General features: G+C 36.6%; 2 protein-coding genes across 2 annotated transcripts; one reads left to right on the top strand and one right to left on the bottom strand.

Moving 5' to 3' along the window:
- Positions 1-433: 433 nt before the first annotated feature.
- On the top strand, positions 434-6,557 carry LOC147569018 (auxin-responsive protein IAA30-like). The gene is made up of 4 exons (XM_086655475.1): positions 434-612; positions 5,804-5,943; positions 6,152-6,260; positions 6,394-6,557. The coding sequence occupies exons 1-4, from the start codon at positions 440-442 to the stop codon at positions 6,446-6,448; spliced, it is 477 nt and encodes a 158-aa protein (XP_086511601.1). The 5' UTR covers positions 434-439; the 3' UTR covers positions 6,449-6,557.
- A 10,670-nt stretch (positions 6,558-17,227) lies between these two features.
- LOC147569019 (chitinase 10-like) lies at positions 17,228-19,129 on the bottom strand. Its single transcript, XM_086655471.1, has 3 exons — positions 18,696-19,129; positions 18,410-18,566; positions 17,228-17,722 (listed from the first exon to the last, which is right to left on the bottom strand). The coding sequence occupies exons 1-3, from the start codon at positions 19,024-19,026 to the stop codon at positions 17,356-17,358; spliced, it is 855 nt and encodes a 284-aa protein (XP_086511597.1). The 5' UTR covers positions 19,027-19,129; the 3' UTR covers positions 17,228-17,355.
- Positions 19,130-22,902: the final 3,773 nt, after the last annotated feature.

A 22,902-nucleotide genomic window follows, 5' to 3' on the forward strand; every position in this document is an offset into this window, starting at 1 on the left:
TTGAAATTGTTTTAACAAGTTTTTTTTACGACCAAAAATGATAAAGACTAAATGAGATCGTGTGAAAAGAAATTGAAAAAAAAAAATAATAATTACACAATATTAAAAATGTAACTAAGGTATTCATAATTTCAAGAGCCAAATTGAAACGTTAAACAACTAGCCACAAATTAGAGGCCAAAAATTGGAATTAACTTAAAAAAATGGCAATGCTAACAAAGAACATAAGCCAAGCCGGCAGGGGAAGTTTAGGGGTCTTTGTCTGCCCTTCGTATCAACGGCTCACTGTCGCCTACCCAGACGACACTCCCAAAGTCCAACAATCCTTTCTTTTGTAGATCACCCTTTCTGCCCCTTCTTTTTTTCTTCTCTCTCTATTTAAGTGCAAATCTGGCGGGTATTCAATTTTAGTCTCAAAAGAGGCAGAGAGCATTTCACAATGGGCAGAGCAAGTAGAGTCTCATCTTCCTCCTCATCCTCAGTATATAGTACTAGTAGTTACACACCTACCGTCTCATCGTCTTGTGTATCTCGCAATCTAGATTTGACTACCGATCTTCGCATAGGACCGTGCATCTCTTCTTCATCCTCGTTCTCCCGTCCTAACTCAAGGTAACTTCTTATTAGGGGATACCACCCCAAGTCCACTCGGCCAACCGAGTGGGCTATCTTGTGTACATAATGGAAACTTCCATAATATATATTCCTAGTATCTTTAGTAATAGAAGTAATATATTTAGAATAGGAAACCCTATATTCATTGTAATCCTATATATACTACTTGTGTAAACTTCAATAATCATCAATACAAAGAGAATACAATTGTTAACTGTAACTAACCAACTCTTTGTACTTGATCTCTCTCATTTCTATCACTCCTCCACGATTTCTCTATCTCTCTCACTCTCGGCTTCCAACCGAGTCCAGCTCTCTCTCTCACTCGATCTCTCTATCTCTCGGCCTCAACCGAGATCAACATTGTCAGAGGTTGATACCTCTTCACATGGTATAAGAGCTAGTAACTTTTTTTCTCATCATGTCTACCAACGATTCTGAAACCGTTGTTACTTCTCAACCAACTCCTGGTGGTCCATTCGATGTTCACCATTCGGATTCTCCTACTACTGTCCTTATCACACCACTTCTTACGGGTGATAACTATTCTTCATGGTCTCGAGGAATGATCAAGGCTCTTCGGGCAAAGGACAAGTTAGGTTTTGTTGATGGGACTATCCCAAAACCTACCGATCCTATTGAATTACATGTTTGGAGTCGTTGCAACGACTTAGTTTCAAGTTGGCTCGTCAACTCCGTTGACCCTTCTCTTCGTTCATCAATTCTTTATGATGACAATGCTTATGATGTTTGGAAAGACCTCCATGACCGGTTTTATCAAACCAATGCTCCGAAGGTTTTTCAACTCAAACGGGCTATTTCTTCACTCAAGCAAAGTGGTTCCGATGTCTCCACTTATTTCACTAATCTAAAATCTCTTCAAGATGAATTGAATTCTCTCATGACTACTGAAACATGTATTTGCGGACATGCAAGATCTCTTCTTGATCGTACTAATCAAGACAGAGCTATGGAATTCCTTCAAGGTCTTGACGACCGGTTTTCGGCTATTCGAAGCCAAATCTTATTGATGGACCCTTTTCCATCCATCCTTCGTATTCATTCCCTTGTTAAGCAAGAAGAAATTCAGCAAAGTTTACTAACCACCATTAACAACAATGAAGCTGCTACTCTTGCCGTCGGCTCCCATGACAATGGACGTTCTTCTTTTGATCGATCGAATAGACAACGACCGAAACGTCCTCGCCCGTTTTGTGATCATTGCAAAATCCATGGACATACTATATCAACATGTTATCAACTCCATGGTTATCCACCTCAATCCGGTGATCGTCCTCGTACCCGAAACCGAACGGGTCCTCTAGCCGCCGCCGTTCAAGATCAATCCGGCGACTCGACTCCAAACGTGTCCTCTCTCACTGCCGATCAATTCAAATCTCTCATTACTCTCTTGGATCAACAAAAGCAATCGGCTAATCCATTCGACTCTCCTCGAATCAATCTCACAGGTACGTTTTCTTCTTCTTTTTCTCCTCCTTGGGTTATAGATTCCGGTGCGGCTAAGCACATTTGTTCGACACTTACTCGTTTTTCTACGTATTCAAGCGCTCCTCCTAACCTTTTTGTTAGATTACCGGATGGTTCTCGAGTCCGTGTTCTCCATATAGGATCAATTTTTTTCTCTAATGATTTATTTTTACAAGATGTGTTACATATCCCATCTTTTCAAGTCAATCTTATCTCAATTTCCTTCGCACGGAGCGTCCAGTTTTTTCAATTACTAGTTTAGATAATAATCCTAGTAGTATTTCATCTAATTTATGGCATTGGCGTCTTGGCCACCCATCTATGTCTCGTCTTCAATATTTTATTTCTCGCATTCCATGTATGAATTCTATTAATATTAATAATAAAGTACCGTGCGATGTTTGTCCCCGTTCTAAACAAACCCGTTTACCGTTTCCATCTCATAATTCAACTTCCGCTCATCCTTTTGATTTAATTCATGCCGATGTTTGGGGACCTTTTCCAGTTCCCTCAACTACCGGATGTCGATATTTTCTTACCCTCGTAGACGATTTCTCTCGTTGTACGTGGATTTTCCTCATGTGTTCAAAATCCGACACATTCAAAATAATAACAAATTTTTTCAATTACGTCTCCACCCAATTTAACACTAAAATCAAAATATTTCGTTCAGACAACGGTACTGAATTCATGAATAATAATTTACAATCTTGGTTCCTTTCTAAAGGAGTTATTCACCAAAGAAGTTGTACCCATACACCTCAACAAAATGGGGTGGTGGAAAGAAAACATCGCCACATTCTTGAAGTGGCTCGTTCGATCCGTTTACAGGCTCATCTTCCTCTCTCCTTTTGGGGAGAGTGTGTCTTAACTGCAGTTTATTTAATCAATAAACTGCCTACTCCAATCCTTCGTGGCCTTTCCCCCCATGAAGTCTTAATGGGCTCTCCACCCGATCTTTCACACTTACGTGTGTTCGGGTGTCTTTGTTATGCCCGTATCCCGTTAGTCAAAACGAAAATGGATCCCCGTGCTTCCGCCGGTATATTTCTTGGTTACCCTAATGGTCAAAAGGGATACCGTATATATGACCTTCATTCTCGTCGAATTTACACATCTCGGGATGTCGTCTTTCATGAAACAAGATTCCCGATGTCTCGGCCATTAGCCTCCCTCTCACCGTCAACCGGTTCACTTCGTCATTTCATCTCCATTCCGGACGATGGTTCATTCACGTTTCCGGCTATCCCACCTTCGGTCCCCTCGCCGGTTACCGATTCCAATTCCCCGATCGGCCAACCGACAGAGGTGACTCCATCAACCCCTTTATCAAATCCCACGGTGGTGCCTATAGCACCACCCGACTCACCTTCCTCGGTTCAACCCGAGACTTCATCGGCTACACCGGATACCCCTCTAGAGGTCGCCGAACCATCTCCCATCATCGCGGAACGACCTACCCGCCAACATCGTCCGCCAAGACATTTAAAGGACTATGTTTGTTCCGCTCCATCCGTCAACATCAAGTATCCAATCGAGAACTATTTTTCTATCAATTCTTTCTCAACGTCTCATCAAATTTTTCTCTCTTCCGTCTTATCCACGGTTGAACCTACTTCTTTCACTCAAGCCATGAAATCTCCTCATTGGCGAGAAGCTATGTCCAAAGAAATCTCCGCTTTGGAAGCTAACAATACATGGTCCATCGTTCCTCTACCCCCAGGAAAACGCCCAATTGGCTGCAAATGGGTATATAAAGTAAAATTCAAGTCTGATGGCTCTATCGAGCGGTTTAAAGCTCGCCTCGTCGCCAAAGGCTACACTCAAGTTGAAGGCTTAGACTATACCGATACATTTGCCCCGGTAGCTAAGCTAGCAACTGTTCGGGTCTTTCTTTCCATCGCAGCCATCAAAGGGTGGTCACTCCACCAACTTGATGTCAATAATGCCTTCCTTCAGGGTGACTTGAATGAAGAGGTCTACATGAAACTTCCTCCCGGATTCTCTACTCAGGGGGAGTCCAAAGTCTGTCGTCTACAAAAATCACTCTATGGCCTTAAACAGGCATCTAGACAATGGTTTTCCAAATTTTCCTCAGTCCTCTTAGATAAAGGCTTCGCTCAATCCAAAAGTGATTACTCCCTATTCACATATTCTTCGAATTCAACGCAAATTTACGTTCTCGTCTACGTCGACGACATCATCATTACAGGAAATAACGACGTTGTCATTTCCAAACTCAAGTCCTTCCTTGATCATACATTCTCCCTCAAAGATTTGGGACGATTACAATACTTCCTCGGTATCGAAGTTTCCCGTTCTTCCAAAGGCATATTTCTTTGTCAACGCAAATATGCCCTTGACATTATCAAAGATTTCGGACTCACCGCTTCTCGTCCCTCGGACTTTCCTATGGAACAAAAATTACGCCTAAGTCCCACTGACGGAATTCCTTTAAAGGATCCTTCCATCTACCGTCGACTCATCGGTCGCCTCATCTATCTCACCGTTACACGGCCCGATATCACCTATGCGGTCAATAATTTGAGTCAATTTATGCAGACTCCAAGTCAAGTCCACTTAGATGCTGCTCATCGTGTGGTCCGTTATCTCAAAGGTTCCCTTAACAATGAAATTTTTTTATCCGCTGACAGCTCTCTTCACATCACAGGCTACTGTGATTCTGATTGGGCTGGTTGCCCAACCACTCGCCGCTCTACCACCGGCTACTTTACAATGCTTGGTTCAAGTCCATTATCATGGAAATCCAAGAAGCAACATACGGTTGCTAAATCATCTACCGAAGCAGAATATCGCGCTCTCGCCTTTCTCACTTGTGAGCTCCAATGGCTCAAATATCTCTTACTCGATTTTGGTATCGACCATTCTAGCCCGATGACAGTTTACTGTGATAATCGGGCGGCCCTCCACATTGCAGACAATCCGGTCTTCCATGAACGCACCAAACACATCGAAATAGACTGCCACATTGTTCGCGAGAAGATCAAAGATAATATCATTGCCACACGCTTCACATCCTCAGACAATCAGCTTGCCGACATATTCACAAAACCTTTAGGAGCTGACTCATTCAAGACTATTATTGGCAAGTTGGGCATTACTTCGATTACTGCTCCAACTTGAGGGGGAGTATTAGGGGATACCACCCCAAGTCCACTCGGCCAACCGAGTGGGCTATCTTGTGTACATAATGGAAACTTCCATAATATATATTCCTAGTATCTTTAGTAATAGAAGTAATATATTTAGAATAGGAAACCCTATATTCATTGTAATCCTATATATACTACTTGTGTAAACTTCAATAATCATCAATACAAAGAGAATACAATTGTTAACTGTAACTAACCAACTCTTTGTACTTGATCTCTCTCATCTCTATCACTCCTCCACGATTTCTCTATCTCTCTCACTCTCGGCTTCCAACCGAGTCCAGCTCTCTCTCTCACTCGATCTCTCTATCTCTCGGCCTCAACCGAGATCAACATTGTCAGAGGTTGATACCTCTTCACACTTCTCTACTTGACCGTCAAAATGGACCTTTCGCCCACAAAATGCTAATATTTGACACCCATTCCATCATATTTTCTTAGTGATGTTTGTAGAGTTTCGAATTGGCTAACGATTAACCGTTATTGATGTGTAATGTTACTAACAAACGAAACACCAATAACAATAGGCATCAGCATCGACCAACCTTGTTCGTGAAGGTGTACTTGGAGGGGATCCCAATTGGGAGGAAAGTTGATCTCTTTACAATCCATGGTTACGATGGACTCATCCAAACTCTTTCTCTTATGTTCAGAACCACCCTTCTATGTCACTGTTTCTTTACTTTCTACAATTTTAATTCTATATATCTAACTCGTCTAAATCTATCTTCTGAATCTAAACAATAAAGTGTCTTATGATAGTCAAGGGTATCACAGTCATTTCAAGTTATTTCAGATAATGAACTTTCTTAATTCAGACAATATACTTTATTTCCGACTCAAACGTCTAACAAAGTATTGGATTTTAATTACAGACCAAGGAGTGAATCAAGATCACGATTATGAACAAGATCATCGTCATCACATTTTAACTTATGAAGACAAGGAGGGAGATTGGATGATGGTTGGAGACATCCCTTGGGAGTAAGTTGGATTACCTCTTTCGAAAAGAAAAAAAAAAGTTGGATTACTTAATTTCTTGTTACAAGCACACAAGAATGTCCCCTTCTTTATGTTTCACATTAACTAATACTTGCTCGTGTATGTGTTTTAATAGGATGTTCTTGACTACTGTTGAGAGGTTGAAGATCAAAAGCTCAGATATGTGCTAACCAATTGTTTACTCATCAATCCAGCTCTCTCTCTACTTTGTGTTGTTTGAAGAAATGAGACCATGAGACAATTAGAAAGTAAACTTGCAGGATACTAGATGATGTACAGATAATATAGTCCCACATCGTATATATATAATTTTTAAAATATTTTCCTTGTCTTCTCATGCATCGTCTCACCTATCCAGAGGCGTGTTTGAAGGGGTGCTACCGACGCGGTCACACCGGCCCCCTCAAACTACAACATTTTTATTTTGTCCTAGAGGTCCCTAAATTGTGAACCAAGTCTAATAACTAGACAACATAAAATGATTTAAAAAAAGATGTGCAGCTTAGTTGGTAAACAACTTACAAAATAAACATGAGGTCACAAGTTCAAAACTTTCAAAGTCTTTCTCTTTTGTTTATTTTCTCGATTCTTTGTTATCTCGAACTATTAGGAGTAACAACTATTAACAATAGATAATCAAGTAGATTTAGGTTTTGTTTTGTTTCAATAGATTTAGGTTAGTTTGTATAGTTAAAGACTAATTGTGAAGTGTAATACTTGTTGTTTCATTCATGGAATAAGTTTACTTCTATTCTTATGGTTCTTGCTTAAATAAATTTTTTCGGAACAGAAAATACACAACTTAGATTCATGTGAAGAAAGAAAAAAATTTCTAACTTAGTCCATTTTGATTTTTGCTAAATGAATTACATTTGAAATAGAAATTTACACTTTAATGTTGTCGGAGAAAGGATCCCTAATTTTTTTTCTTCACACCGGACCCCTGATGCTCAACCACGCCACTGCACGTATCACATTCTTTTGAGTCTATCCATATTGTCTTTTAGGTGTGCGGGACACATGTGACCATTACGTCTTAGCACGTGCGTACTTTTACAAACATAACGATTGAACATAAGGAATTCTTAAATTTTGGGAAGGCACATAAGGAATTCTTAAATTTTGGGAAGGGTTGTTATGTAATTTGTTCATGCTTATCTGTTGTGTCAAAGCTGGGAGATTAACCATTTCCTCAACTTAACCGCGTATCATGTTTATATAATGCACGCTAGCTAATATCCAAATTGGGTACTTGTCATTCTCGGTCGCCTATAAATGCACGTCACCCAGTGTTTACCGAATACTTTCTTTTTTGTGTTAGATGGAGCTAACTACCTAAACATGTGGAATAGAGGACGCTGCGATTTTTCGTCCTACAACTTCTAGCATCATTTTACTTTTCATTAGACCTTTACTTTCACACACCTTTGTCATTAATGTACTAAATGATTCCGACCCTTGGTGATCCATTCATGAGTATGTTAACTATACCAAGGAGTCCATTCGAGGGCTAGTTGAAGAAGTAAATTTCGTGAAGTTTCTTTTATTAAGGTTGCTAGAAAGGTTTATATTTTGGTTGATGTTTTATAGTTTGAAAATTTCGAGCCTCTTTATTGTCTTGTATGTGGGAAACTATTCCACATTTTTTGTTAAAATATTACAAGAATAATGTTTATGTAAATACTGGTTGATACATATGAAAGTCTAGCATAAAAAAAGAAAAAAGAACTATACCAGGAAGTCCTATAGACACCCACTTCCTAAAGGTGCCTCTCGCTTGAAGGGGGGGTCTAAAACTTTCCAATTATAGTTTATGGGGACTACTACCATCGGTCAACAGATTTGATACATTTGGTAGTTTGTATAATGCATCTGGTAGTTTGTATGTTGCATCTAGCAGTTTGTACAATGCATTTTTTAATCTGTAATCCATTTTAGTCTATTGATTTAAGTTCGTAGCATCTGAAAAATTAAGTTACGAACTATACCAAATGACTTTGTATGAATCTTAGATGTAATGCATTTCTAATTGGGTTATTTCCCAAATAGCCTCCAATTTTGTGACCGACTTCCTGCCTAGCCCCCTACTTTATCAAAATACCCAGATGGCCCGCTTTTTCAGTTATCGTTATAACACCGTTAACTAGTCATCACCTCTCTCTCATCCTACTCATCGCCTCTCTCTGCCACCCCACCTTCTCGTCATCACATCGTCTTCACCGGCGAAGGTCGTCGGCCAGCCAATTTCTTGGCTGATGACCTTCAAATCTATTTTTTTTACTCCCTTATTCTTCCTCTCTCTCTCTAAAAAAATTTAAAAAAAAAAATTCTTCTCTCCTCTCTATTTCTCTCTAAACAGATCTAGAGAGAGAAGAGGAGGAAGGTCTGCAAATAGACCTTTCATGGGTCTGTTCGCAGACATTCTATGGATTTGTTCGCAGACCTTCAAGGTCTGCGAACAAACCATGGACCTGTTTTCTCTCTCTCTCTAGATTTGTTTAGAGATAGATGAGAGAAGAAAAAAATTGTTTTTAGAGAGATAGAGGAAGAAGAAGAGAGTAAAAAAATTAGGTTTGAAGGTCGCCGATCGAAAAATTAGTCGGTCGACGACATTCGCTGGTGAAGACGATGAGGTGGCGAGAAGATGAAGTGGCAGAGAGAGGTGATGAGATGGAGGAGAGAGGATAACGGACACTTAACGGTAACTGAAAAAAGGGGGTCATCTGGGTATTTTTGAAAAGTAGGGAGCTAGATAAGAAACTGGTCATAAAGTTGTGAGCTATTTGGAAAATAACCCTTTCTAATTCAATGTTGGTATATTGTATTTGGTAGTTTGTACAATGCATTTTTAAGTGTGTAACTGTATCTGGTGTATTGTACAAACTATGTGAACAATGTACAATAATTCTGGAAAATGAATGGAGAATCATAAGTAATGCTTGAAAAACATGATAAGTAATGTACGGTGCAACTTATGCAATGTTATTGTAAGGGTTAAATTATAAAATACAAATGAAGTATACATTGTATGTAATGTATGGTACAACTAATACAATGCAACAATAATGGTTAAAATATAAACAAACTTGAAGAAAATACATTGTATTATCATTCCTTAGACATTCTGAAAAATGTATATATTGTAAATCATTAGACAATTAGAACATACATTCCAAAAAATGTACAAATTATCTAAATAATGTATCATAATTCTGAAAAATGTATCCAGAATTATATATAGGAGGTAAAGTTGGAAGAAGCAAAAAAAATTCCTTAGAGATGAGATTTAGTGCACTGGAATCCGTTTTGGACTAGATATAGATTTATAATTTGTTTATGGGCTTTTGATCATTTTGGGAGATGAGAGGACTGTTAGTATTATTAAGGCCTTGTTTTTTTACCTTTGGAACATTTTTTCTTGGTGGGAAAATGTAATTCTTAAGAACAACTTTATTTTTTATTGTCAGCGTGCCTTGAACGCTTGACCTCTAAAGTGACCTATTCAAATACAATCAAATGGTAAGGGTCATTAACTAATTGCCTCCTTGGCACTAATGAAATTCAAATTTTGTCCTTTTCCAAAAATTATGGCTGCAGTTTCAAAGAATAAAAAATATTACGGAATAAAGATTTTAGTCAATAAATATTGGCTTAGCGGCGTAACTTTTTTTAGTCCAAAAATAGACTTAACCAAACATTGGCCCCTAATCTTCATCTTTTCTCTCTTTATCTCTCTCTCTCTCCTCTTTTTTTATTGCTCCCTCTCTCTCATTGTCTTGCAACATATCTCTCTTGTTCTCTTATTCTTTCCCTCTTCTTCTCTTAGTCTCTCTATAGATTTCTCATTGTTTATCTCTTACTATCTCTCTCTATTGTTGTCACTATCTATGTCTCTCGATCTCTCACTATTTCACTCTAAATCTCTCATTGTTCTTCAAATGACATCCCATTGTTTCTCTCCATCTCCCACACAGACACCACTTCGACAACGAGAAGTGTTCCCTTCGTCGGAACCTGACATCGAGGAGGGTTTCTTCACGGTTTCTAGTGAACCCCTCTTGAGGATTTCATGGCCACGAAACATTTTGTGGTCATGACCATTTCTTGGCCACAAAGCGTTTCGTGGCCACAAAACGTTTCATGACCACGAACTCTGTCATTTCCACAAAGAGATCCATACATACCGAGAAAGAGCCTGCGAGAGAGAGATATAGATGGTGAGAGAGATATGTCTACAACGAGAGAAACAATGAGAGTGATCTATAATGAAAGAAAGAGAAATCTATAGTGAGAACGACAAAGAGATAGTTAAAGAGAGTGAGAGAGAGAAAAAACGAGAGAATGAAAGCAACAAGAGAGAGAGAGAGTACTAACAGTGAGTTAGAGAGGAGAAGAGAGGAAAGAGAAGAGATGACAATGGTGGTCGGAGTGTTGGTGGTAGGAAGTTGTTGTGGTGAAGGTGATAAAGAGGATGAAGATTTGGGGAAATGTTTGATCAAATTAGTTTTGGACTACAACAAAATATGCCCCGAGAATATGCAAATAACATAGATTCTCTCGAAAATTTGTTCCCCAGAGATTATTTTCTTATTCTCCAAAGCCACTTTTTTTTTTGAAAGTCGACTACGATCTACCTATGTCGTTGCATTTGGCACTTTTTTTGTTGAACAGTTACATTTAGCACTTCATACATCATAGATGTGATAAGCTGCTTTGAAATATAGTTGTGCCTTTAAATTAATGTGGGGTGTAAGCAAGTTCTGTTATGTAGGCGCAGCATAGAGTAGGGTGTAAGCAAGTTTTATCACATGGACAAATATGAAACTAGGTAAGGATTGAAATTTGCTGTCCGAGAGAGAGAGAGAGAGAGAGTTGTTTTAAAGTCAAATGTGTCACATGATTCCCTCCTTTGCTACCCCAATGATCTTTTCTTTTTTTCTTTGTTGAACTATCCAATGATCTTTTCTTTCTTAAAAAAACATATTCCCTTATATTTATTTATTATTTTACTAAAGGATATAACTTAATTGGCATAGATTGAATTTTTATTCCTCTTGCCGTTCCAGCCCAATGACACATGACTAAAACCCCAAAATATTCGGAAGGAATTAATTCCTTCAACCGCCCATTACTTTGTCCATGTGGACATGTGGTTAATCTATAATGGAGGGATCTAAAAGAAATATATATTTGAATTTCTAGCAATTGCATAAAGATGTGGAGATATATTAAGAAAACTAAATATAAAGTTAACATTCGTGTAAAAAGATGAACCAAATGGTGTTAAGCTAATTTGCACTTGTTCCGTTGAGTATGATTGGACAATTCTAATCTATAAAGTTGTAAAGTTTTTCGAAAAACGAAAGAAAATGATCACGTGCAAGATCATCATATCGTAATTACAAAACGTATTTACAGTATAATTACGTTATGTGTTTGACGTGGATACACTAGATAAATTAAACTTACTTTAGAAAAATAGCTATGTATGAACAACAACTTCCCACCATTGAAATTTGATAATGTGAAATGAAAGAAGCAACAAAAAAACTATTTGATTTGCGTTTGTAATTGGTTTTTTATATTTCTTAAACCATATCTTCACCGCAAGTATTTCGATTCATTTCCTAGTCATCAATTGTTTAGAATATGTCTAGAGTTTCTCTATTTTTGTTTAAGTTTGTTTTGTAAATATTCAAACAATCAAAATCAATTTTTTGAATTATTCGCGTACCTCGAATTCTTGACTTCTAAGTTAGAAGACTATACATCTTGTCATTCCAACAAAAGGTTGTTGACATAAACTCCAGAAATCCCTGGAGGTCCCAGGTTCGAATCTCAAAGAAGGTGGAGTCTTTGGTTATTTGAATTGGAATTATGTAGGTATTAATAAAGTTGTTGGGTTTCAGGCCATTGTCTTTGTTGGGCTATAGGCCCGGTGTTGTTAATGTTTGAGTGGGCAGTTATCGAGCTTATCACATCTATGATGTATCAAATGCCAAATATTGATGTACGTAGATCGTAGTCGTCTTCCAAAAAAACAAAAGGTTGTTGACATGACATCAAAATCAATGGGAAAATTGGGTTTCTCAAATGGTTTGGTCCAACGGTTTGAGAAACCCAATTTTCCCATTATGTCCTCAAGGAATTCCCATTCAATTTGGTCAAAAGCTTTAGACATATCTAGTTTAAAACCGAAATAGCTCTTGGAGCCCCGAAGTTTCTTGAAAGAGTGAACCAGTTCCTGGCTAATCATCCTCCATGGATAAATATCTTGGCACCAATCTCTTCATCGGAGCCAAAAAGAAGCAGACTTTCTCCTCCTTCCTTTCGCAGATACAGAGTAAACTCTCCAAATGACAAACCAATCTCTTATCCCAAGCTGGCCGCTCGATAATTATCCCAACTATAGCAGCGGTAGTTTCCCGATACCAAATGCAATGCTTTGCCCTCCCAAAAGGCATTAGCAACAACACTGAGACCATTCAAAGGTCTTTTGGTGGGGAAAATTCAAAACCATCCACACTGTTAACTGGACTGATATCTGCCTTCCTCATAAACTAGGGGGATTGGGCTTTCGTGTCCCTCATCTTGATAACTAAGCTTTCATGAGAAAATTGGCTTGGAGACTCATCAATAACCCTCAGGCTCCCTGGGTCCAAATTTTTAAAGCAAAATATTTTCCGAAAGACCCTAAACCTTCACCCTCTAAATCCAACATTTCTTGGTTATGGAAATCCATATATAAGCACTAACCAAGTCTCTAGTTTAATTTTTTGGGATATTAATCAGGGTACTAATGTCAACACTTGGCATGATTATTAGATCTCAGATCATCCCCCTCCCATGTATAACACCAGAAATGTCAATATCAACCAAGTGACCCAACTCATAAACCATAACACTGGGAATGTTAATCTTATTAATCAAAGTTTTAATGTGGATATTGTTAATGTTATTCTGAGTATTAACTTGCAGGAAAATAAAGAGGATGAAGTCAAATGACCTCTAACAAAATCAGGTAAATATTCATCAAGTTCAATGTACTATAACCTTCGTACTGCAAGAAACACCACCAATATCGACAGGGTAAACTAGAACTTCATATGGCATATTAACACAACTGAATTAAGTTGTTCTTATGGAAATGCTGCACTAATAACTTACCATTCGAGGTAAAATCGTTAAATTTATTGGTCACAATTATACCTGTTCTTATTGTGACTATATGGAATCTATAAACCGTGCTTTATTGCAATGTTCATATGCTAGAACTATCTGGTTTTACTTCAATATTAGAACAGGATCTATAACCAATGAATGGATTCTAACCTGGAAAGACATAGATGACGATCTATCTAACCTGTATGCTAAGATTTTATGGTTCATTTGGAAAGCGAGATGTGAAAAATGTTTCTCTACCCAATCTCAAACCCCGATGCAGATAACCATCAAGATCAAAGCTACACCCACAAAAATTATGAAAGTTGTGACAATAACAACCAAAAAGCAAAAGAAACAAACTAATTGGAACCCCCACCCACCCTAGTAGCACCATTCCTTAAGATTAATGTGGATGCTTCCTTCACTTTACTAACGGACATTGCAGAACTTGTTGTATTATTCATGATGATCAGGCAAACTTTATAATGGCACTATCAGACACAATCAGAGGACAAAATACAGAAGAATGTGAATGCTTAGCTATTCACAAAGAGATGTTATGGACAAAAGATCTTAACATTCACCACCTACACATTAAGTGACAACATGAATGTGATCAAGCATATCCAGAACCCCAACAATCCCGTTCAGTGGCAATCCTTCAAGCACATAGAAGACGTTATGAAACTTAAAGACAACTTCACCAACATTATATTCTCTTACACGCCGAGGCACAACAACAAAATGACATATGCATTAGTCAAATGGAGTAGGAAAAACAAGCAGAAACGTCTCTCGAACGTTTTTAATGATTTGTCGAGCGTGGTTTAGCTCTGTGTAATTCTCTTTCAACAAAAAAAAAAATATCAAAATCAAATGTTAACATGAGAGCATGAGACTAATTTGTCCGGCTCTAACAACTAATCTGCATATATAAATCGTTTTAACTTGACTTGGTTTAGTAAGCAACACAATAGTTACTTTATTTATAACACAAACTTCTTACTTCAGGCATGTTTTATTTGACTCAAAAGACCAAAAATCACTTGGAATCAATCAACCATTTTGATAAATCAGACCACAACAAAGCATTCTGAAAATGAACACCACCTATGGTTAAAAGAGTCTTAATTAAGGCTCCTTTTTTTTATGAAGGCTTAATTAAGGCTCTTAGAATTCTCAAAAAAAAAAAAAAAAAATTAAGGCTCTTTAACTATCCTTACAAAAAATTACTACTAGGAACCAAAAGATGGTAGTTAGCAATAGTAGCATGACTTTGCTTTAATGAGAAGATGGTCTTAGCTGTCTTCTCTAATTGTTTTCTTCTCTCTATAGATCTATTACTATATCTTCTGTATAAAGAAAAAGCTATAACCGAATAAAATTTTGACACGCGGTTACTACACGTTTTCTTATTATAAATACCAACAATGTCTCTCCACATTATCTACTCATTATTTCTCTTTCTCTAACTTTACTTACTCTCTCTCTCTCTCTCTCTCTCTCTGTAAGAAAAAGAAGTTCAAAAATCAAAGATGGCAGATGAAGGAACTTTGAACTGTATAGATATCTTACTAGCAATTATCCTTCCTCCTCTTGGGGTTTTCCTCAAATTTGGTTGCCAGGTTTCTTTCTTTCTTTTTTAATTCTTCTTTTTTTTTCTGTTTTTTGGGGTAAAGAGATGATTTTTCTTACTTTATATTGTGTTTGTTTAATACTTACTTGCTCCATATAATTTTGCAGGTAGAGTTCTGGATCTGTCTAGTTCTGACATTCTTAGGTTACATCCCTGGAATCATCTATGCAATTTATGCCATCACCAAGTAGTGATCAAGAACTGTTGTTATGATAAGTACTTGATTGATTGATTGAATGAATTAATTTGTCTTTCTTGATTTGGGTGAATTTTGATTATATATAGTATCATCAACTACTATTTGTACTCAAGACTAGATCAGTTGTTTAATTAATGGAATTAATTGGTGTGGGAGTGTAATTTGTTTTTAGTAGAGGTACTTATTTCATTTGGGTTCTAGTTTTAGTTGTTAATTTGTTTGATTATTATTTACTATGTAATTTGATCTTGATGATGAATATATTTTGATCATTATGTTTTATTTCTTACTCATTCTCTTTGATCCCCACATTATGTGGTTGTAATTTTTTTTATTGGAAAGGTGTACATAAAGTAGGTCGAGCGAGTTTAAACTATTACATATCGTATTCTGTATTAATCAATCAAAGTTGTAGTCACGCTAGACTTGGAAACAATATTATGTTACGAAATATATTACTCAAATGAATTAATAAGTGACTAAATGACAGAAGGTTTGGTGCGTGCTCCTTAATCACAAGACCACGTTTTCTCATGTGGAACACGCTAGATGGTCTCAATTTTGTTGAAGGCGATAGTCCGGCCCCTACCATAAACATTAAAGATTAAATTTGAGTTGGTCAAATTACTAGGTTAAATCTATGGATTACTACTCTTACATCTCGAATAAGAGAATGCTTCAACAAAATTAATCCGGAGCAAGAGAGGCTTTGGAAGAATTTCCATCTTATGACTTTTGAATGAGTAGTAAAGAATTTCGGCGAAGAATCTTAACAACTTCATCAACCCTAAGTTGCTAAAGGACTAATTACTTTAGCTCTTATGTATTAAAAAGAAGTTCATTCAACTTGCTAACAAAATGATCTATTCCTTTTGTTTATCCTTTTCCATCTATTCCTCATCTTCTTTTGCATTTCTCTCCGAAATGCTGTCAATCAAAGAAACCTAATCTCACGGAAACTCCATTTCAACAAATATCTTATAACCCGCAAAATGAATGCGCTTATACAAGTCAAGATTGAAATTATAACCAAAATAGCATCAAATCTTCCTGCTTTTGATATTTAAAAGTCAAGAAGTGGTAATGTAGCATACCTTTTTTGTTATTTAAACTACCACTCCTATGGCACATTGGGCAGTTCGCTTGTGCTGTCTGCAAGTTAACCCATTTTAAAATGGAGTATAGACGGAAGGCCTGGTCACATGAACCCAAACTGCATAAAATTAATCGAAGACATCACTTTGATTGGCCACTCCATGAGAATAGCAGGAGAGACCATTATGAGAGACATTTTCAGAGCTATAATGTATACATCGGGACCACGGATGTTGTTCAAAAAACACTACTTGAAATGAGCTATGTTCATGTGTCTACATGAAATTTCGTTCGATCCCTTTCTATTTCAGAACCTTTTAACAGGAAATCACAAGATTTAGGAAGCCACTCCACTAAACAATGAAAGAGTTCCTTAAACTTATTAGGAGGAATCATCCCCTGGGCCTTTCTTGGCCTCTGCCCTCTGGGAAAAAGTTCCCCTGATGATGGGTGAGACAAAACTATCATCATCATTATTTGTGGGTGCGTCTATAGGGGCATCCTAAATTAGGTCTCCAGGCTGCTGTTTTGGCGGGTGTTTTAGCGACGCTCAAGAATTAAACTTGTGATCTAAATCATTATTTATACTCTTAATAACACTATATCAATAAATTATATATTTTCATCTCTACCGAGAATTGAATATTTACGGACTTTGGAAGACCTCTCCAAAGTCGGGCTTCGGATTTTCAAAGACGTCTGCAAAATTCTTGTTTATACGTGCTCCAAAACAAGTCTTAGAAGTTCTAGAAACCGAACTTAATTAGAAGTAGACTTTTATACATAAGCTGACATAATTGTTTCCAGGTCAACGTGGGAGCGATTAGCCTCAAGAATAAAGAAACACTACAATAATTTCAATGGATTAAAGACCTTATTATTCAAATCATTGGTTATTCAATCAAAGCAAAGCGAACAGATACACGATTGTCAAATAAAAATTTCCCAAATACACGAAAACTAAAAATATTGGTAGTATAAATTTAAAAGGATTTTTGGTTAGCACAATCTAGGTTAGGTCCAGTATCAACTCCAAACAGCTTTGCATATCTCTGATAATACCCAATTCTATCGTTGACACTTGCATCATTTGGTCTACCACACTCTAATCCACCGTTGATTATGTTCGTTACCAAACCAAATCCAACCGTTCGATTGGCATCACGATCTGCTTTAGTGGGAACATATCGACCAATCATCACGTCATGACACGAGGGTTTGGGTAGTTGTTCGGTCATCCAGAACCATAGAGCAGTTTTGAAAGCAATTGATGAATCATTAGAAACAATATCCGGGTTTTGTAGGCCATCGAACCCTAAGGCCTTCCCGGCCGGGCCATAGTTATAATTCCTGCATAATCCATAAACCCAAATCCCGATAAATATACAACTAAATATGAAAGTCAAACAGAAAATAAATAAATAAATAAACAGAAGCACATCCGATCCACATATTCACTAACAACCACCCATAGTGGACATATTTTAATCGCATTAAGATGATGAACAATGGAAATGTCATAAAAACACAAAACCGGCTTCTTAGTGGATTAACCAAAAGTTTATTTTTTTTATTTCAGCCTTAATGTCTTAAAAGAATACTTCCTCAGAAACATATACTAATACTGTATTAAATTTATCACAGCATATTGTTTGCCTCCGTGCACGCCTAACAAAAAGGATCTATTGAAGGCGATAAATATGAAATATCCAATTAGACACTCAGTGATTGATAAGAAATACAAATACAAATAAGCTCTCTCAAATGAGAGGAATGCGGAGAGGTTATCCACAAGTCACTCAATACGCATGACAAATTTCTAATGTGAAAAGTCTGAATGTACAAATATAATATGAGAGATGCTAGAGTGCCCAATTTTTTGGGCATTTTAATGCCCAGCTGATGTGGAATCACTAAAAGACAAGGTCTTTTCAAAGTTTGACTACGGTGGGGACCGCTTTTATTTCTAAATAAGGAAATATGTCACCTTCTAAGTACCAATTCTAAGTCACTCTATCATTTCCCATATAATATTACCATGAGAGTTGAATCGGCCCTCTCCCTTTGTATGATTTGCCCGGGACGCAAGGCCATTGTTTGTTGGTATCATCACAGTAGTTGCTCCCTGGACTCACTTCTTCCTTAAAACACAATCCCCAAGCATATGGTCCATCTGGTGCAGCTGCCCATCCTCCTGTAACCATCCATATATACAAATACAGATTTTAGTCGGATTTGACCTATTTTTTGAGTATCACTGCGAGTATATATATATATATGTATGTATAACGATAATGAATTAAAGAAAGTAAGATGGTCTGACCTGTGGTTTCATGAGAAATTTGAGCAAGAAACGCAGCGATCTCACGCTTCCGTGTCCTTAAATTTCCGGAGCTACCGAATTTAGGGAATTGACATGTTGCGCTAATAAAAGATTCGTAGGAGTAGAAATCTTTTGCTGGACAAACGGCATCGTCTTTGTGTAGGAATATTGACTTAAACATTTCTCTACTCACAAGAGATGACACTAACGAACGACGACCATATTTACGACCCTCCGCTTGCAGAGGGGCTAAGGAAATAATAAGGAAACACGAAACGGACAAGAAGATGCAGAAGAAGAGCTTCTGATTTGAAGAAGAATGAGAAGCCATTAACCAAATGTTTTGCTATATATCTACTTATCCCACCTTCACTTGTTTCTGTATATGCTTCTCAATCCCCTACCTCCTTATATATACTTTTTTTCTTGTACCTACATATATTAAGATATTTTAATTTTATATATGTATGTATTTTCCGTGTCCAATTAAAAGCTAACCTCCTATATTGTTCTGGTCAAACGTTTGACTTTGACTTATTCCTTATTAAATTATTAGATTCTTCTTGTCCTTTGAGTTTTCTTACCACTATGGTCTGAAATAGATTGATTAGTCATATAGTCTTCCCTTGATCATTTGAGGTTTATAAGTCAACCACTAATTAAAGGTGTTTTTTAACATACCCTAATCTCCACGGCCAACAAACAAGGAGTAATTTGTTAGGTACATTATTCAACATAATTAAGATTTTTTTTAGAGAAAGAATAACATGTATGTCTGTCTCGAACTCGAGACCTAGAGTATGAAAACAATTTGGTAACCACTTCTTCGTCCAAAGATTATTAGTATGTTGACGTAATTAAGATAGTTTTATCTCACAAGTTTTTTTTTTTTGTTTCTAAAAAATCTTATTTCATGTGCACTTCTCCATTTTAGAACAACAAATACGCCCTTTTGTCCACAAGAAATTTAATGTTCATTTCTTCACATCAAATGTTTATAATTCGACCAGTCACCTTGAACCAAATTAATGCTAAATTAGGGAGTAAAGAAGTATATCCTCTAGTTAAACATGTTATTCTAAATTTGATTTTCGTGTATCATCATTATTTGTATCTTCTCAATTTACTTTTAAAAGAAAATTTCCACATATGATTGCCCACTTTATTTGTGGATAAGATAAATTAGACATTTTAATTTTGCCCTATCAAGGCTCAAACAATATTTTTTTTGTCAAACATTAAATAGAGGGAAGTTCAAAAAAAAAAAAAAAAAAAACATTAAATAGAGGGTTAATGGTCCCCGTTGACTATATAAGATAGTGCCAATGTCGACATAGAGCATGCACAATTCTCACCAAGGGCCTGACCTATACTCCATTTTTCAGACCTATTCAACCAAAGTGGTCCATCAAAGATGGCGGCTAGCAACTTGAAATGGTCAATATAATTTTCATAAACTTCAAAACTAGGAAAAACCAAATCTCACTCCAATTCATATCTGAGTTCTAGTATTATTTGTGGTTGTGTTACTTTCCTTAAAAGATGGTTTTCAATATAGGAAAGATTCTACTACGTATTTGGCGAAAATAAACTAAAAATATTTTGATCTAACAATTGCATATTTTAAACTCGTTAGTAAATGACATGGCACTCTAATTCCATCACATGAAGTATATGGGCCTTCCTCATCAAAAAAAAAGTATATGGGCCTGAAGTTTTAATAACTAAGTAAATAAGATCAGCTCGTGGTTTTCTTCCATTGAAGGAGATTGTAGTATATACAAAAAAAAAAAGTTTCGAGTTTTTCTAGATTTTTGACGAAAATGAGTTACTCTCAAGTTAAATGGAGCGATGAGCACTTTATTTTTTGTTGATCTCAAGCTAATCCAAACACGACCAAGGCAATGTAAGAATTGTGTAGGGATTGAGTATAGACAATTCGTTAAAGATTTATGTTGTGTTTGTTTTTCTAATGGACTTGCGTATAAAATCTTAATTCAATTACGTTACTTGTATAAGGTAATTCTTCCATTCATTTATCTCTATAGTAAAATTAGATCTCAAAAAAATAAAAATTCTTTCAAGTTCAGACTTATTCTCAGAGCTTTCGAAAGATATTTCGTAGACATGTTTCAAGATCTACCAGTATGTCAAAGATAAAGGTATTTAAAATAACTACAATTATGCATTATTGTGTCACGGATCCAAATATTAAAAAAAAAACATAATTTTAGTTCATTATTGCGTTTGGGCTTCTCTTCAAACTTAATGTGTACGAGTTGGGCCTAGAGGCTAAACGGAGATGATTTTGCATCAGGGTCCGGGTCCTGGCAACCCAAGCCAAACGACTTTTAGTGGCCCATTCCATGATGAGTTAGTAGTACCCTAGCCAGGTTCATATAGGTGGACTTGATACTACTTTTGCTTTCATCAAGCGTATAGTAAAATAATATGAGAATTGCTAAAGTTACTTAGAACTTCTTACTTAGAGGATGACATGTTTCCTCATCGGAACAAAAAAGCGACCCACATCAAGCGTATAATACTATAGTAAAAATACTATTTTTGATTTCAGCAAGTGTGTAAGTAAATAATATTTACTTATACTAACTTTATTATCCGAACGAGTTATAGTACTAATTAATATGATATTAGAAAATAGTATTTGATCAGAATAACGACCCCTCACTTTTTAAACACAGAACCGTCAATGTTCAAAAAAGGTTTATGATCCAATCTTCCCAAAATATGGATATTTAGTCCTTTTACATTATGGACATAAAACCCCTCACTTTTTAAACACAGAACCGTCAATGTCCCACGCTCAAATTTCGCGCATTTTGCAAAGATAGATTTGGGCGTGATTTGGGGGATTTATTAGCAAAAAATGGATTGAAACAAATTATAATTTCTCTCTCCTCTAAACAGATTTGGAAATCCAATTTTCTCTTTCGTATTATCCAAATCAATCAGAAACCAAAATCCTAACAAAAATAAAACGCCATCACCACGGATATTTCCAAATCAATTTTCTCTCTCTTCTTTACATATTTTGAAACCAAATCAATTTTCTCTCTCTTACTATGTAAATTTTTTTTCAATTCAAATCAATTTTCTCTCACTTAACTTTCAGATTTGGAAAGAGTATATTTTTTGGGATCAATTTAGCGTGATTTTGGGGTTAATATACAAAACATATATATCACTTTCTCTCACTTAACTTTCAGATTTGGAAATAGTATATTTTTCTGGGAACATTAAAGCAACATCTGTTTTCATTTTTACTCATACATAAATACACATTGAATACAAATTATGAAACAAATACGTAAATTGTAGGGATTTACACCCTTCTACTAGTGTTTATAGCGGAAATATGACATCTAATGTCTACACTAGTATTCCCAGGATCACATGCAAAACTAGTAATTAATCTAATGGAGATAGTAGATTACCTTAATCGCTTTTCCCTCGAACTAGTTGAATTGATTGAAGAAGACCAAGAGCTTCAAGTGTAGCTCCTCTACTTGGGACACGAGCAATCAATTTGATCTCCCACCTTGTTGTATAGCTAGCACACCAATGGTGGTTGGAAAAGAAGAACACCTTCTTCTTTGACTAGATTGATAGTTAATGGGAATTAGCTCACTTTCTCCTCTCTACTTGATGTGGTAGAGTAAGAAAGCTTAGAGAGAAATTCCACACCTTATTCTCTGCCCTAAGAGTGTTTATATAGAACCCTAATAAGAATCCACCTCCTTTTAGGTTTCCTAAAACACCCTTTAGAATAAGATTTAGGGAAATAGTCGAAAATAGCAACTATTGGTATTTTCTCAATTCCCTAAGGAGGAGGTGCCCAAACACCACGAAGATTGGCAGATATAATGTTTATTATATCAGCAACTAACCCTCCAAAATTCAGCCCAATCCGAGTCCTAGAAGTACCCGAACCGGTCTAGGCCCAAAAACCCTGTTTTTGGCCTTTTTGTACTATCTTTGCCTAATTCCTTTTTAGGCCTATGAGATATGTTTATGGGACACTCCCATGATTATATCTCACTCCCACTAGTCATATCCTAGATCAATTTGTCACTCTTATGTGTAACCCGTTGTAGGATCCGATCGAAGTTAGCCGCGAATTACTTCGTAATTCGACGATCGTAGTTGGTCTCTAGCTACAACTCTACGATCCCTAAATCAATCGGAC

This window comes from Eschscholzia californica, unplaced genomic scaffold (genome assembly GCF_041429995.1).
Source record: "Eschscholzia californica isolate CP2 unplaced genomic scaffold, dmEscCali1.0.p SCAF_1, whole genome shotgun sequence".
Taxonomy (NCBI): Eukaryota; Viridiplantae; Streptophyta; class Magnoliopsida; order Ranunculales; family Papaveraceae; genus Eschscholzia; species Eschscholzia californica.